Source organism: Dermacentor variabilis, chromosome 6 (genome assembly GCF_050947875.1).
Source record: "Dermacentor variabilis isolate Ectoservices chromosome 6, ASM5094787v1, whole genome shotgun sequence".
NCBI classification, from domain to species: domain Eukaryota; kingdom Metazoa; phylum Arthropoda; class Arachnida; order Ixodida; family Ixodidae; genus Dermacentor; species Dermacentor variabilis.
The window spans coordinates 147075486-147091593 of NC_134573.1; the positions used below are offsets into that span (position 1 = coordinate 147075486).

General features: G+C 45.6%; 1 protein-coding gene across 1 annotated transcript in view; it reads left to right on the top strand.

Annotated features, from left to right (window-relative positions):
• LOC142586317 (uncharacterized) overlaps positions 1-15055 on the top strand; it is a 63464-nt gene extending 48409 nt beyond the window's left edge. The window contains exons 6-10 of the mRNA XM_075697563.1: positions 6340-6413; positions 8055-8239; positions 12275-12464; positions 13565-13773; positions 13859-15055. Coding sequence (XP_075553678.1) covers positions 6340-6413; positions 8055-8239; positions 12275-12464; positions 13565-13773; positions 13859-14854 — 1654 coding nt within the window. The 3' untranslated portion in view covers positions 14855-15055. The remainder of the gene's footprint in view (positions 1-6339; positions 6414-8054; positions 8240-12274; positions 12465-13564; positions 13774-13858) is intronic.
• The last annotated feature ends 1053 nt before the right edge of the window (positions 15056-16108 follow it).

A 16108-nucleotide genomic window follows, 5' to 3' on the forward strand; every position in this document is an offset into this window, starting at 1 on the left:
GACTGCTGACCGGTTGATGCTTCTGCCCTATTTAGATCCAAGCGCTTACAGAAGGTGTACGTTACCAACGGGTCTCGCATTTGCATTCCACAGGTACGTAATGAAACGCTACCTGTTAAAGCGTGGTTAAGTTGTCAAGGTATCTTTGTTTCCTCGATTATTTGTCGTCTCTGGGATGTATGGGAGACTCTACAACACTGCTTCAGTAGCTGCTAGCATTCTGTTTTATTTTGGGATGTTCTCCAAAAGACACTTAAGAACATCTCGATCTAATTCTTCATGCTATACAATACGTCATACCATACAACAACTATAATGTGCGTTTTGACACACTCTTATTTATGGGGGCTGCGCAGTTTATAGAAAACTTCCATGTTAGAACGGAATGCCCAACCATCTTCGCATATATATTTCATTCAAATAATATTGCGGCTGGAAGTCTTCTATAATCAAAGATCCTTCTCACCGAACTGGTATCCACTATTGAAGAAGGGTTTGGTGCATTAAACTGTTAGGTGTATTAATCGCGCTTTCATATCTGTGTTTTGTGGCTGTAGACGGGGCAATGACTGTCTTGGCCGCTATGCGTACAGGGTGTCCCAGCTAATTTTAGCCAGAGTTTAAAAATATGCTTATAAAGAAAGCTTATTGCTTATTATATTTGAAAAGCTTACTAATATGCTTATAAAATATGCTTATATAAAAAAAGCTTATTTAATGTTAAGGACCATTATGGAACGCATATAATAATCTTACCACGGATTCCACTACCTTTATTTTTGGGCCAAGCCACCTATTATTGCTACTGCATATAAAAGTACTCTTTCAGAACACGCATGCTGTGTCATGTCTTTTTTTTTTCTTTTTCGCCTTTCTCAGACGCATAGCAGTCAAGCGCACTGCGCCAGGGAAAACAATGTATAGTAAGAAAATTTGCCTGTAAGAAAGCTCGCGTTATATTAGTGCAAATACGGTATGCCCTGCCAAGTCTCGATCGTATGGCTGTTCACAACATAGTCAAAATCAGCTACTTATAATCGCTGTTGACAGAAATGGCCTGCAAAAAATTACTATTTCTGGCTTCTTCACGTTGCTTTACATTGTTTCTAAAACACAGCTCTCCGCAAGAAGGACTGCTGATTTATCAAAAGTTGGTACATATAGGTTAACTGCATGAAGTACCTCCCTCCTCCCCCTTTGCAATCACAAGCACTAAAACGCGCGCGTGGGTATTATTGATGGTTCCGCTTTATGCGTTGCTCCACCTGGTTGCATGAATAAGAACAGACCAACCGGCTGAGATCTCAAGATCTCTTCGCCCATCTTGGAGGCCTCGGCCATGCACGTCGCGTGCTGGGGAGGTGGCGCCCTCTCACATGCGTGTTGAAATACGTAAGCTGAAACTTGAAACTGCCGCCGCTTCACTGGGGAGTCTGCTTGTCGGAATTCGCCGCGCATGAGTTACATATTTTGTTGCTGCTGCTTCACGAATGACTTTGCAGGTGCGCTTGAGCATTTCTGGAACCGTGACCCTAATTAATGTACGAGCCATCTTAACCCGCTAAGCACCGATTAGGAAAATCATTATTACTCACAAGCAGAGGTGGTCAAATGCCCACAGTTTTTGTCTTCCTTTCTCACCCTGACGCACCCTAGCAAGGTTCTCACCTCACATTCACCCTCGCCTTGTAAAATTTGCCCTCCTTTACTCACCCTTAACCTCAGCACGTAATTTTTTCTCTAGCCCTGACACTCAATTCCTTGTGTTTAAGTAATCGGTAAACTTGCCATGTGAGTGAAAACTTAACATATACAAATTGGTCCTATTGAACAACAAGCACACTCGTATTGTTTTTCAATGAACTAACTGGCTGTGAATCAGCTGCATTCACCTCTTATCCGAGGCAGCTTAAGAGGCAGGACAGGCGATTATTTAGCACGCAATGTTGCTCTGTTAAATGGCCCTTGAAATGATTTTGACGAGTTTATACAAACGTACCGAGTCGTTAGTGCGGGTCCTTCTGATCGTTAAGTACGTGACGCACTTAAAGGCACTGACAACTAGCAGAATGTGTTGTGCGACGTTGACGGAAATGAAATGACCCGGATTTATAGTGATAGAATCCAGCATGGGGGCTGCTCGAGGTTTAAGTAAGAAATATAATTTTAACTTGGCAAAGAAAGTCTCAAAACGCAGTAAGTGTCGAGGCCTGGCGCTGAAATCTTGGTACTTCGGGTGTATTCTGTAAGATTACTGTACGTGAGTCGGCTGTTATTAAATACAACTTAATTATTGATTAATATTGCAGTTGATTTAAAATTAGACACTTGCGCTTTATTCTCAGCCTCGGAACTCAAAAGCGCATGCATGGCTTCGGCAACACGCTCAATTGCGTATCACGTCTAAAAGCGTCGTTTCGCTTTCCGTCCGATTGGTTTCGTTTTGAATGGTTAAACTCGGAGCATTTGGACAGGAAACCCCGAAAACACGTAGATGTTAGCGCAGACATACTTCAACACCTCGGGAAAGACCAATCAGAGGAACATCGACTACAAAAACAAAATAATACTTTCTCACAGTTATTTATGGCCGCACTTGTGGTCCGCCTTCCACTAATGGCGGCGTATAACCGCTATCGCACACTCACCTATCGCCGTTTTCAGCATGCCTCCAGTGAACGACTACATCCTCACTGCAGATCGAAAAATTCTGATAAAAATGTTCCACGGCGTTTTTCGCGTTGCGACTTCAGGAACACTCTGACCGGTTAGCTTTCCATTGCGTTAAACAATAGCTACCATGAAAATTGGTTTTCAGTTCCTTTAAGCGTTCAACGTAAAGCCTGTAATTTATTAAAAGGCTTTAAAATGTGAACCGTGACCGATCGCAGAGGAGCCGCCCCCCTGAGTTTTCAGCCATCCCATCCCAATTTACGTAGTCAGCCTAGTTGACGTCAGTTGGGCGAGCTATCCGATCAGCTGCCCAGGTCGCGTGTTTGACAGATTTCCAATTTAATGGCGAACGACAGTTGTTCGTTATAATTGGAATGTTAACCTGTGTCTAAAAAAGTAAGTGAAATAGAATACATGACAATTCATCACTACCCTCAAGCGCATCCTGCACACAGCAAGTGCCGTCTGCTCACATTACAACGTTCTCCGTGTTGACTTGAGCTTCGTGGTCGGTGTCGGTCTCGGGCTCTCTTTTCGCCGTCACCATGAATCGCCCTTGTTATGTTGTAGGCTGCAAACCACGCGATCGACGAGTTGTCATGCTGCGACATCGTGTCCCTCTGCAAGGCAACAGGCGAGTGGAGCCGGACTGCCAGTATCCGATCGGCGTGAGCACCTACGCGTTTGCGGCCGTCGCTTCACGCCGAAGGATCAGTATCACAACAGAGTTTGGTGTGTCCGGCATTCGGATAAACGCAAGTGCAAGTGAACTGGCCGTTTTGCGAGATGAGCGGAAGCCACGGAGTGGCGGAGGCTCAAACGTGAATGGCCTGCACGGTGCAGCCACCTGGTGGTACAGAGCTCAACCATACACACAGCTAACATGGCAGTAACCAAGTGTGTACTAATTCGCTGCTGGCGTAAATATTCGGCGCGAACGTAATCGCGAACACGTTGTCTTTTTAGGTGTTCAACATTTTTACGCTTGTTCACAGCAGTAGTAGCTCTGTGTTTGGCCAGTTAAGCTCTGCGCCGCCATGTTGCTTCACCCTGCAGGCCGCTCAGGACGCTCGCGTTTACGCTAAAGCCTTTTCATCACAGCGGTAGTATTATGGAGGGGCTTTAGTTTTGTGGGGTTCTCACCCATGCTCATGGGACAAAGGAAGGACATCACAGTAGTGGAAACAATCACAAGGGCATTTATTGCACCTTTCATAGATCAGTGCCTGCTAGCCGAGTTGCTATCTCCAAAACATGCCGATGGGCGCGCGACAAATCGCGGAAGTCGGACTCGCCGCGTCCGGATAGCGAGCGAATATGTTCGCCCCATGCTGGATTCCAACGCCTGGTCGTTCGCGCGTACGGTCACGCGAACGGTGGCGCGTTCGAACGAGCCCTCGCGAGACGGTCTCGCAGAAGCATGGATCGGCGCACGCGCGGCATGTACGCGCCGCTTGCCGACCTCGAATCAAAGAGGAAGCGCCTTCTCCTTTCCGTGCCCAAGTAACCCCGCCGGTAGGCGGCATTAGCACCGCAACACTCGCGCCATCTCTTGTAGTGTGCTTCAACCAGACCGACTGCCGCGGGCATCACGCAGGCCACGCGGCGAAGCCGGATTGCGGGATACGGGAGCTTTGCGCGATACGGTAGCTTTGCGGGATACGGTAGCTTTGCGGGATACGGTAGCTATGCGGGAAAAGAACGCGCGAGTCGCCGAGTTTAGAGCTCCCGCCCATCCGTCAAAACGCCCAGCTTGCCTGCGGTTACCGGAATAACGGACACACTCGGCGCTGCGAAATGACGTTGGCAACGCACGCTGCTTCGATAGCTCTCGCGGGGCATTGACGGCCAGGCGGCTAGCGGAGAGGTTGGAGAGGCGTCGCGCTTGCTCCAAGACAAACGTAAGTAGACGTCACGACGTCACATCACGACACAAAGCCAGCAAAGGCGTAGCTCATAGCCTCGATACCTCGGTCAACGAGTTGAGGAGAAAACAAACATCACTAGGGTGGAGAGTAACTTGTAATCGTCCTTACATCTCTCAATATGAGGCGCTTCACCTTAACTGTGACGCTAATGTTTTACTGTAGCTGTGCCCTACGCGTCTGCAAAATTTGTCCGGTTCGTTTCAAGCACCCTTTAATAATTGTTGTAGTTTCGCGACAAAAACTCTGTTTTGACGATGCTAGTGTACATGGGGCAAGTGAGAGTGTAGAAGCAGACGGTGGCATAGTTTGTACTATAGCGACATATTTGACAATTCGCACACATAAAGACTGACAGAAATCCACATACTGGTACAGTTTGACAATGATAATAAGATCGTCATTTATACGTAAAAAATTCACAGTCAATTTGTCGCTGGACAAACATAAACATATACAGTTATAAACGAACAAAGATCCACCTCACTTAGATAGTTTGAGGTCCGTGCTCGTTTTGAAACATTGCCACTCGTGGCTTATTGGCCGTCATAGTTGTAGTCATAGACTTTTGTAGATGTGCCTCCGCTTCACTATTTGCTGTGAGGTAGACGCATCGAAGGTCACGTGAACATATTCTTGGGTTTCAATCACGTGGCACTGCAGACTGGTAATTATTATTTACGTTTTAACAGTGCATCACTCTCTTTGCACGGAGCCGCACACCAACTATTTTTGGAGTAGAGAGAAGGGAGGCAAGCACCCTTTCTCTCTCTCTTTCTATATATATATATATATATATATATATATATATATATACGTACACACACATACTCAAGTGTTCGACGAAAACTCGCCTGGCGAGGAAACATATAGGTGCCAAGAAACGTGCCGTCGCCAAGAATAACAGAAAAATAAAGAACCGACGCTTCGGGCCTCGTACGGGTCCCGAAACGTCTGTTCTTTTTTTTTTGTTTTATTCTTGGCGAGTGCACGATTCTTGGCACCAATTTATATATATATATATATATATATATATATATATATATATATATATAAACGAGGAGAGGGGGTTACCACACTGACACTGACACCACCAAGACTCATAAAAATCGGGACCCTCGGTTAACCCCCTCTCCTCGTTTACACACACACACACACACACACACACACACACACACACACACACACACACACACACACACACACACACACACACAAACACATATATATATATATATATATATATATATATATATATATATATATATATATATATATATATCAGTGAGAGTTATCTCTGCCTTCGCTACACCTGATTGTCAGTCACCCATAATGAACCATTATAATCCAGTGTCGCCGAAATTCTTTAGGCGTGTCGCTGAAGCGAGACAGGAAAGTCGCTAAAGTTTCTACTAAAACTGTCAAGTGGATTTTGAATAACGTATGTGTCTTGGGAACACTATAACATAAGCTAACGTGATGTAAGCCATCTAATTAGACTTTTCACCTTTTTATAATGCCCCTGCAGATGATGCGTGAGTGGCAGGGAGTTGCTGTTAGATTCCACCCGTGTCCGGTGGCACGTCCAGGTGACAGAGAAATTGCTTTTGACGTGTCCTGTGTCGTAGTGCCCATTAATTGGAACAGCGATTCCTCTGGGACAGGATGTGTGAATTCCGGCACTTCCGCACAGTTTGAAGTGAATCGAGTTGACGTCGACGTCGCTTTCTTGGCCCCACAGGTCTGCCCAGTTTCTACTAGAAAAGTCAACACCACAAATTCAGGCAGAGGCGCGTGCACGCAAAAACCACAAGGGTTGGTTCTGTTGTCTGTGCTGACGATGCCGTCCCCGGGATTCCTTGACCCCTTGACTTACGATAGACATTATGCTTAGAGGAAACTAGTCGCTGTCTGAGTGAGACGCTGAAAGAGCGCCACTTCCAGATGTCAGCAAAAGAAAATTTACGTACACGCAGCCGATATTATGGATGCAAATCACAAAGTCAGAAGTTGTAAACAAGAGTATGGGAAGTCCCGCGGGTGACTGTATAACAATCACGAATAGTATCATTTTATACGATTGCAATAAGTGTCCGCATGTCTCTGTATGATGTTTAAAAAGCAAATAAAAAAATTTAAACTACGATTCACTCCTGTCTATGGCAAACAGGTGCGTCAGTACACCTTTCTCCATCCTCACTAATAAATGTAGCAGTTTCCAAAAACAGCGTAGTACACAGCAGATCTCTCCCTCTGGTTACCCTCCCTGCTTTCCCCTTTGTCCTCTCTATCTCTGTCTCTCTCTCCAAAAACAGCTATGCATTTCAGCCTTTATATAGTCTCATCTCAACGATATCATTTCATATTCTCTGTCTATTGCTGCCCTTCTCTTTTTCTTCTGGTTTTGTGCTTGTGCGCACTGGGTTATGTCGCATATACGCCATGCGCACGCAGGATCAACAAAATAGAGTTAGTCAGCGCTTGTTTGTGTGTCCCCGTATATTTTCCTTTCCGTCCATGTCTATCTCGTACCTTTTTCCTAATGCCCAACTATGTTGCCAAAGCTTCCGTCCTCGTCAGTTCGAAATTATCCTCAAGCGAGGCATGTTTCGCTCCCTAGCGTTGCCAAAATACTTGCAGCTTAAGTTCCGACCATGGAGATTTCGCGGCGATTGGTCGCGACCATTATTGGCTTTTATCCAATCTCAAAGCGCCAACGACGTTATTTTTTTTTTCGAATCCTCTCACTCGATGCATTATCGGCATCATATATTTCGGCGGAAGTGCATTGCTACTACGCTAGCAGTCGAGACAGCAGACAAGGTGGCACTCGGATTACGTGTTTGCGCCACCTATTCCGCGCTATATACGAACGTTTCTGTCCTGTGGAGATTCACCTCAAGCGTCCAGCCAGACATCGTATTGGAGCCTCGGATTACCACGCGCCGAACTTGCTGACTGCGTCACAATATAACTGAGGACGCATTTGTCACAGAGTTCCTACCTGGCGGAGGTGGAAATGGTCCACTACTTTACCGCAGGTGCGTATTTGCCGTCTTCCTTGTTTTATTTTATAAAATCGTTTAGTGTCTCACAAAACGTTTCGTAGTTCAAAAGGAATTGTTACTCGTGCTGAAGAAATGTTTGGCAGTTTCAAAAAAAAATTATTTCATGCTAACTATAGTAACACGCGCAGTTGTGAGTCGCAAATGGAGCTTGCATGCCTCTTCCAATTTAGCACACTATTCTTGTTGACAAGCACCGCCTTTTACCTACTACACTAGGTTCCGTTATCTATTATACGGCTGTATACGATTTATGAAAAGTCTACTTTAAAAAAGATATATATCATTGAGGTTATGTTCGTCACTCAACCATCCGCGTATATTTAAGCACACTGTGTATAAGTAAGGCAATTCTCGCTACCACGATGGCTGACACATGTTTCTTTTACAGCTTTTATCATGGATAAAACGGCCTTCCTAGTCGCAGCTCTTGTTGCTATCTCCGCGGCCACAGTCGTGCGCTGGCTTCTGAAGCGTCGTCGCAGGCACAGGTTGTTCAAAGATCTCGGAATCCCAGGGCCGAAACCGGACTTCTTGTGGGGAAACTTGAAGCAAATGGACCACAGACGCATTGAGGTGCGTGAAATATTCTTAGCGTACGTTTGTATCCTAGAGCATAGCAGGATGGCTCAGAGTCTCCTTAGCGGACGCGCATGTCGTATGCCGTTAGCTTTATGTAAAGACAAAGGTTAGACGAAGTGTTCTGATTCGCAAAGTTTAATATTTTCGCAGCATTGGGTGGTGGGAGGGGTCACCTGGGAGGGGACGCAATGTGACCGACTGCCTCAAAGCACAGCGCTTTGCCACGATCATTGCAAGCATTCTTTGAGACGAAATCGGCATTCAAAACTTTCCTTTCACATCTTTCCTCCTCTCCCTCTGCAATTTAGGGCGCTCAGCAGGGCGCCATTACCATTCGAACGATGCACTTGGCTCTGACAGTTCTGCCATAAGATCCTTCCACAGTTGACCACAACACCGTTACTTGCTGGGACATAGATTATATCTGTCGACGACAACGAAACCTCAGTTCGCAATGGATAGTCATTACTACCACCCAGAATATATTAACACAAATATTAAATTTCACCACACGTTGAAATGTTTCCATCTGAACCTCCAATCTGCTGTCAACAAGGCACTTGAACTTGTCCGCTTGTTCTCGCGCTTCAACTTAGATTTCAATATTGCCGTGTTCACGGAAAACTCCTATACTCGAAATTCGACTTCATAAACTCGCTTTCATAACATAACTTTTATTTAAACAGGACAGCAATATTTCGTGGTGGGGTATCGTTGTTGTTAGACAAAAGAAGAAAGTCGCAAGCGAGCTCATTGATAACATATCTGTAATTACCAATGATTACGAAGTCCTTACCATTAAAACACCGCATTTCATTATCAGCACCATATACCTACAACGTGAAGGAAATTATGCTTTTTTCCTATCTTCTTCTAGAAATCTTGTTTAGCCATTTTATTACCAATCACTGTTCATATGCTTCATATTCATATCATACCAATCAATGTTCATATGCTTCTCGACACCCACATCCCGTGCCCTGCAGTCTATTGTCGCGCCTCAGGGCCTTACCAATGTCTTGAGTGAACCTACTCAAATTACATTACATTCCGGAACTAAAATTGACATTCTAATAACTAGCTTGGGAACTGCTCTCTTTTGTGGCACCGTATTGACGGCAGTTAGCGACCACCTGGCCTCTTTCATGTCTTTACAAATATCATAACTGACTTCCGCAGAACTAGAGCCTACAAGTGCAAAAAGAATTCATATTAGAGTCCATGGAAAATGAACATATTGTTTTGAGTTTGTTCATTAACTTCGCAGAAGCCCTCGACTCTATTTCACTCAAAATGTTATTTTTAATACTAGAGGCTTATGGCTTTCAAGGGCCCACGTACCCTACCATTACAGCGATCGTGCTTCAGCCAATGTAAACAGCACGTCGAAATAAATAGCGCTCCTTAGTGAACTAAATATTTTGTATCAGGGGTGCCTCAGGGTAGTATTCTTGGGCCATTTCTTTTTTAACACATACATTCACGACTTCGTACTCACTACAATGGAGACATTGATGACACAACATTACTTCTTGCTGGCCCTGACGAAGCCCACCTAGCAACTTTAGCCAGCAAAGCTCTCGAACATTTCTTTGATTTCTTGGACCATTCAGAAATGTAACAGTTTCGCCCGACAGGCGATGCATCGATTGCGACAGCAAATTATTGGACAGCTATGTGAAGTAAGGTTAGTTGTTTTATTAGCTACATAAGCTGCTGCAAACATTCGCTTACTAAAGAAATTAGCAAGCAGGTTGCCACGTGTGCACAGGCAAACACGACCACATCTCACTCAGTGACCGCGAACAACCGCTGTCAACGCTGGCGTGGTGAGGAGCGGCAGCAGCGGCGAGCGAATTACCCTTCGTGCTGCCTCTCGCTTCAACGCAAACTAGGCGCGCGAGAACGCAGCGCACACGAAGCCATCAGCTATCTGAGGTCCGCTAGCTTTCGAACCCAGCGCAGATTGTCTTCAAGATTGGACATGCGCGGCTGCGTTCAGCCGTCGTAGTTGGAGTACAAGAGAAGAAGGGCACTAACCAATCCGCTCTGTCTCCTCCTAGCGCGCTAACATCTCCCCGCCCCCCCCCCTTCCTTGGCACGCATGAGAAGACGGCAGGCGCAGAGGGCGACAAGGCACAGCCGCATCAATCCACCGTCCTTCTCGGCTCACCCTCGCAAGCTTTCGCTCACGCCTACGGCATATAGCACGCGGCCGTCATGTTATCACACTCGGACTTTATGCGAAACATCACGGCGACACTGTCAAACCACGGCGGAATATCACCTGGTCAGTTTCCATAATACAGCTATCAAATTATTCGAGGAACAACTAACGTCTCTAAAACGAATGGCGTCGTTTTTTCATGCTAAATTCAAAACACTTGACGTTGTTAACACTTTATGTTCCAGGCGAATTCCGGTACTGAATGAATTAAAATACTTAAATGTTATATTTTATAGTGCCTTGTTCTAGGATCATCCATGTCAGAATATTGCTAAAAAACTATCATCTGCAGTAGCGGTTTTGTTGCAATGTCGGTACACGGTTCAACTGCGTGTAATGCTGTTCATCTACAATTACCCTCCCTCATTTATTGTCTGTTGGTCTGGGGAGAAGCGACTCATACTAACAAGAAAGTAGTAGATACGTTGCAATAAAGCGCTATAAAGACTATCCTTGATCTGCCGTGTTAGAGATAAACAACGACTCTTTTTCACGTGCGCGAATTGTAAGCATATTTGGCATGTGCGAACTGAAGCTATTTCTCTAATGTCGAAAATATTGCGAGGTAACCACCCAACGCTATTCCAACATATGTCGTTAGCGAAATGAACAATAATTCATGCAACGCGATGCCTGGAACAATGGCGCATGCAATACTCGCGAACAATCTACAGCAAGGAAAGATTATCCTATGTTCTTCCATCGCTGCTCAACCAAATTCTGACCGCCAACGCACCGACCAGAAGACACCACAGTTCAGAACTTCATTGACACTTTTTGGTATCATGATTAAAATATTGACAGGTGACAGGTTTATCTTTCTCGGTTGACAGCTTTGCACCGGCTAACAAATGTTAAGCGTTATCGCTCAGCGCTGGACGCACCTGCATGTGTCGGAAGCTTCTCGAATCTTATCGATGCTTCTGTTCGTTGTCTGTTGTCACCGAACCTTGCGTAATCTGATTGTATGCGCGACGTGAATTGTGCAATACTATCTGGAACACACGCGGACACAGGCGATTACGCTGGAACCTTCCACGAGTCGTGCACAATAGCGGGCGGGCTTGACCCCCTAATCAGAGTTTCGGCGATGGCTGACTGTGTTCACTGCAATCTCTGTGCTTTGAGTGTGGCCTGTTTTCTGGGCACAGGTTCGCCCAATAAAGAATTAGTTTCGCGATTCACAGTTTTTGCTACTGTGTTTTATTGTGACAGCAATTATATGGACACTTCAGGCGGATTTCTGCCGTCGCCGTGAGGTTCCGTATGAGGGAACGCGGTTCAATCTCGCGTGCGCGAGCGAGGAACGCAGCTAAACGCAGCTTTTGTTACTAAATTCCATGATCACTCATTTCTGCTACCCTATGGGCATCGGCGACTGTCTTTGATATGTTCGTTTTAAGTAACGCTCTCGCTTTCTTCAGCTTTGAAGAGTAATGATCCGAAGGCGAGACACGCTGACAAGTTCAGCCTTTTTTTTCCTTTTGATCGTACACTTCCTCTACTTATGTACATTCGTTTTTGAATCTTGAGAACCATTTCTGCCTTGCGCCATGCTGTCTTTGAAGGTAAATTATTTGAACATTCATGTCTTCTTGCATGCAGCTTGGCTGGCTAGCCCAGTGTCACACAAGAGTCTCTATAACGAAAAGAAGCCCGTGACATCTGTTTCAGGGATGATTCCTGTATGAGTCAGTCCAAATGCAAGATCTAATAATTACGGATCAACATTTCTTAAAGTGCTGCGACGTTGTAAATGAGTCTGATAGGATAAATGACGTGCAAATACTTCGTTGCTGCAGGCTCTCGTGCAGTGGAAAAAGGAACATGGAAATCTGTTTGGCGTCTATGTCGGGAGCGAACCTTTCTTGGTCATCACAGACCCACAGATGGCACACGAGTGCCTTGTCAAGCAAGCTGCTATATTCCAGGACAGGCCGACATCTTTCGTGGATGCGGAGCCTTTCAAAAGCAGCCTCTTTCAGCTTGGTGGTAAGCTTCACATTATCGGTGGAGTCATTAGGACGAAGGTTATTTTCAAGAAAAACTGAATAGACATGCAGAAGCGCCACCTAGGAAGCTTTTGCGTTTCATGTTGCTTTATTGTTACTGAGTCTAGGAAACACGTTCTTTTTTTTTTCTTTGTCGCTAACAGTGAAGAAGCAACAAAGCAATGTGGGACACCCGTGTTGTCGCCTTCTTGTAGTCTTGTTATTTTCTCTGTATCTTTTTTTTCAATCTCGATGTTTAACAAAATATTCCAAATTCGCACTCTATGTGAAACTGTCAGGCCAACTTTGTAACTGTAGAGCTGTATGATTGAAGCCGGTCTATACCAACATAAATTTTGTTAGCAACCTTTATATTATGTCTGTCGCGCGCTACACTGTATGTTTTTTCGCATACAACACTGAAAAGCCGGCACATAGGCGAAGCATTCTTCGTACAGGGGAATGGCGCCAAAATCCGACGAGCACGAAGAAAGGTACAAAGATGGCATACACAGAGTTTTCGTGTGCCTTAGAAACATTCTTGCGCGAAAAATGACATAACGAGAATCGCAACAGCTGTCGGCGCCGAACTGAATGGCGCGTTATTTTACACACAGACTCGCACTAAACATATCTCCTGAACAGTGTTTGTGTCATAGTTATGTGCAATAAATGGTCGCGTGAAGCAGATAAGTTTTGCTGCGTGTGTAGCATGAAGCAGGCGCGCATGTAAGAAATATTTGGAGTCTTACTGGACGCAGTCACTCTTCCACAACCACCCCTCACCTCATCGCTAGAACTTTTGTTATTCTGCACTGATTTCTTGATTCTTTTTCTTTTCATGAAGCAATATTACCGCCTTAATTACAACCAGCCACAATTTCGACAACAAGCCACAGTCCAATCGATATTTGTTAAATATACCATTTAGTGGATTTTATTGCCAATCACTACTTTTGCACAGGCAAAAGAGAATAACGAAGCGGTTGAGTAAATAATATCATTACATGCAGGGAGTTTCCAAAGAAGGCGCTTACGAATAAAAGAACCTGAACCGCATTTCTTCTTGGTTTGCAGTGTATTCTGTATATCTGTTTCCAGGTAACAAATGGAAGAACGTGAGGACTGCGTTGAACTACGCTTTCAGTTCAAACAGGATGAAGGATCTCTCCACAGTAGCAGACTTTAGTGCCACTAGATTTGTGGAGAAGATATCTTCGATAAGCCTGAGGAGCGGACACGTTGAAGTGTTCGATCGCGCATTGGACTTTGCTTTCGACTTCATCATGAACACGGTACTGGCACAAAAGGTAGGTGCTCCTATCTGTGTTCGTACATTCCTACTCTTGGGAACACTTCCACGTCATCAGTTCAATTCGCTTGCTTCTTCGACAGGTGAAATCTCAGCAGGGCTGCAACGAACCAATTCTGGAGTTCCTGAAGCAAGTCTCTAAGGACATGGAGAACTCAGCCATTGAAGTGGCGTTTACGGTACCCGTCATACGGGCTGTCCTTACGCTGATATATCCATTCACAAAGCATGCTAGAGCGTTCAAAAACATTATGAGCAATGTGCAACACATAATCGAATTACGCCGTTCCGGAGAACTCCCGAAAGAACCCAGCGTGCTTCAGACGCTTCTGGGCACAGAAGCCCTCGATGTAGCTCAAAAGAAACGTAGCAGGCTCAACAAATACTTGAACGACCAGGACATATCGTCCAATGCGGCAATATTTCTGTTGGCTGGCACAGAGGCTACGGCTTCCGCGCTTTCTTTTCTGATGTATCTCTTGGCAAGACACCCAAGTGAGCAGGAAAAAGTATTCAAGGAGATGGAAGACATTTTTCCCTCTGAAGAAGGAATCAAGCTGAACTTCGACGAGCTGCATCGGCTAAAAAGAATCGACATGGTGATCTACGAAGGACTTCGCCTCTACCCGCCCGTCCCACTGTATTTGATAAGGCGCTGCTCTCTGGACACAACTCTTTGTGGGCAGTGCATTCCAGCAGGTGTGAATGTAATGGTTACACCGTGGCTCATCCATCATGACCCTGAAGTTTGGCCGGAGCCTGAGAAGTTCCTCCCAGACAGGTTTGCCGAAGAAAACAGCGAAATTCGCCAGAATGGGATTTATATGCCTTTCGGATTGGGGCCCAGAGTGTGCGTAGGCCAGAAGTTAGGATTCCTGGCGGTGAAATCAGCGCTCGTTAAAGTTGTTCGAGATTTTAGGCTAACCTTGTGCGACGAGGCCGCTGGGCCGCCAACGTTATCGGTTCCTAGCGTAATACTCATACCTGGAGGAGGAGTGAGGGTCAGGCTGGATGCCAGGACACCGATAGCGTCGAGTGAGCGGTGCAAGAATGACAATCGTACGTTCGTGGCAGCTTAGGTTTGTGAGAGTAAGTAAGTAATTCAGGAAGTGAACCAGCCTATATATCATGCATTCGTGCACATTTACTTGTATCACACTCCCAAAAGCGCAAATATGAGTGAAAGAGAAAGGTATATAGACGCGCACCTAAGTCATGTTTTCTTGCCTTTCACTTATGCCTTTACGTTTCTGATGCGAAGAATTCTTTGCGAACTTGAACCGCCTGGAATCTGTCTGTCTGTCTGTCTGTCTGTCTGTCTGTCTGTCTGTCTGTCTGTCTGTCTGTCTGTCTGTCTGTCTGTCTGTCTGTCTGTCTGTCTGTCTGTCTGTCTGTCTGTCTGTCTGTCTGTCTGTCTGTCTGTCTGTCTGTCTGTCTGTCTGTCTGTCTGTCTGTCTGTCTGTCTGTCTGTCTGTCTGTCTGTCTGTCTGTCTGTCTGTCTGTCTGTCTGTCTGTCTGTCTGTCTGTCTGTCTGTCTGTCTGTCTGTCTGTCTGTCTGTCTGTCTGTCTGTCTGTCTGTCTGTCTGTCTGTCTGTCTGTCTGTCTGTCTGTCTGTCTGTCTGTCTGTCTGTCTGTCTGTCTGTCTGTCTGTCTGTCTGTCTGTCTGTCTGTCTGTCTGTCTGTCTGTCTGTCTGTCTGTCTGTCTGTCTGTCTGTCTGTCTGTCTGTCTGTCTGTCTGTCTGTCTGTCTGTCTGTCTGTCTGTCTGTCTGTCTGTCTGTCTGTCTGTCTGTCTGTCTGTCTGTCTGTCTGTCTGTCTGTCTGTCTGTCTGTCTGTCTGTCTGTCTGTCTGTCTGTCTGTCTGTCTGTCTGTCTGTCTGTCTGTCTGTCTGTCTGTCTGTCTGTCTGTCTGTCTGTCTGTCTGTCTGTCTGTCTGTCTGTCTGTCTGTCTGTCTGTCTGTCTGTCTGTCTGTCTGTCTGTCTGTCTGTCTGTCTGTCTGTCTGTCTGTCTGTCTGTCTGTCTGTCTGTCTGTCTGTCTGTCTGTCTGTCTGTCTGTCTGTCTGTCTGTCTGTCTGTCTGTCTGTCTGTCTGTCTGTCTGTCTGTCTGTCTGTCTGTCTGTCTGTCTGTCTGTCTGTCTGTCTGTCTGTCTGTCTGTCTGTCTGTCTGTCTGTCTGTCTGTCTGTCTGTCTGTCTGTCTGTCTGTCTGTCTGTCTGTCTGTCTGTCTGTCTGTCTGTCTGTCTGTCTGTCTGTCTGTCTGTCTGTCTGTCTGTCTGTCTGTCTGTCTGTCTGTCTGTCTGTCTGTCTGTCTGTCTGTCTGTCTGTCTGTTTTTTT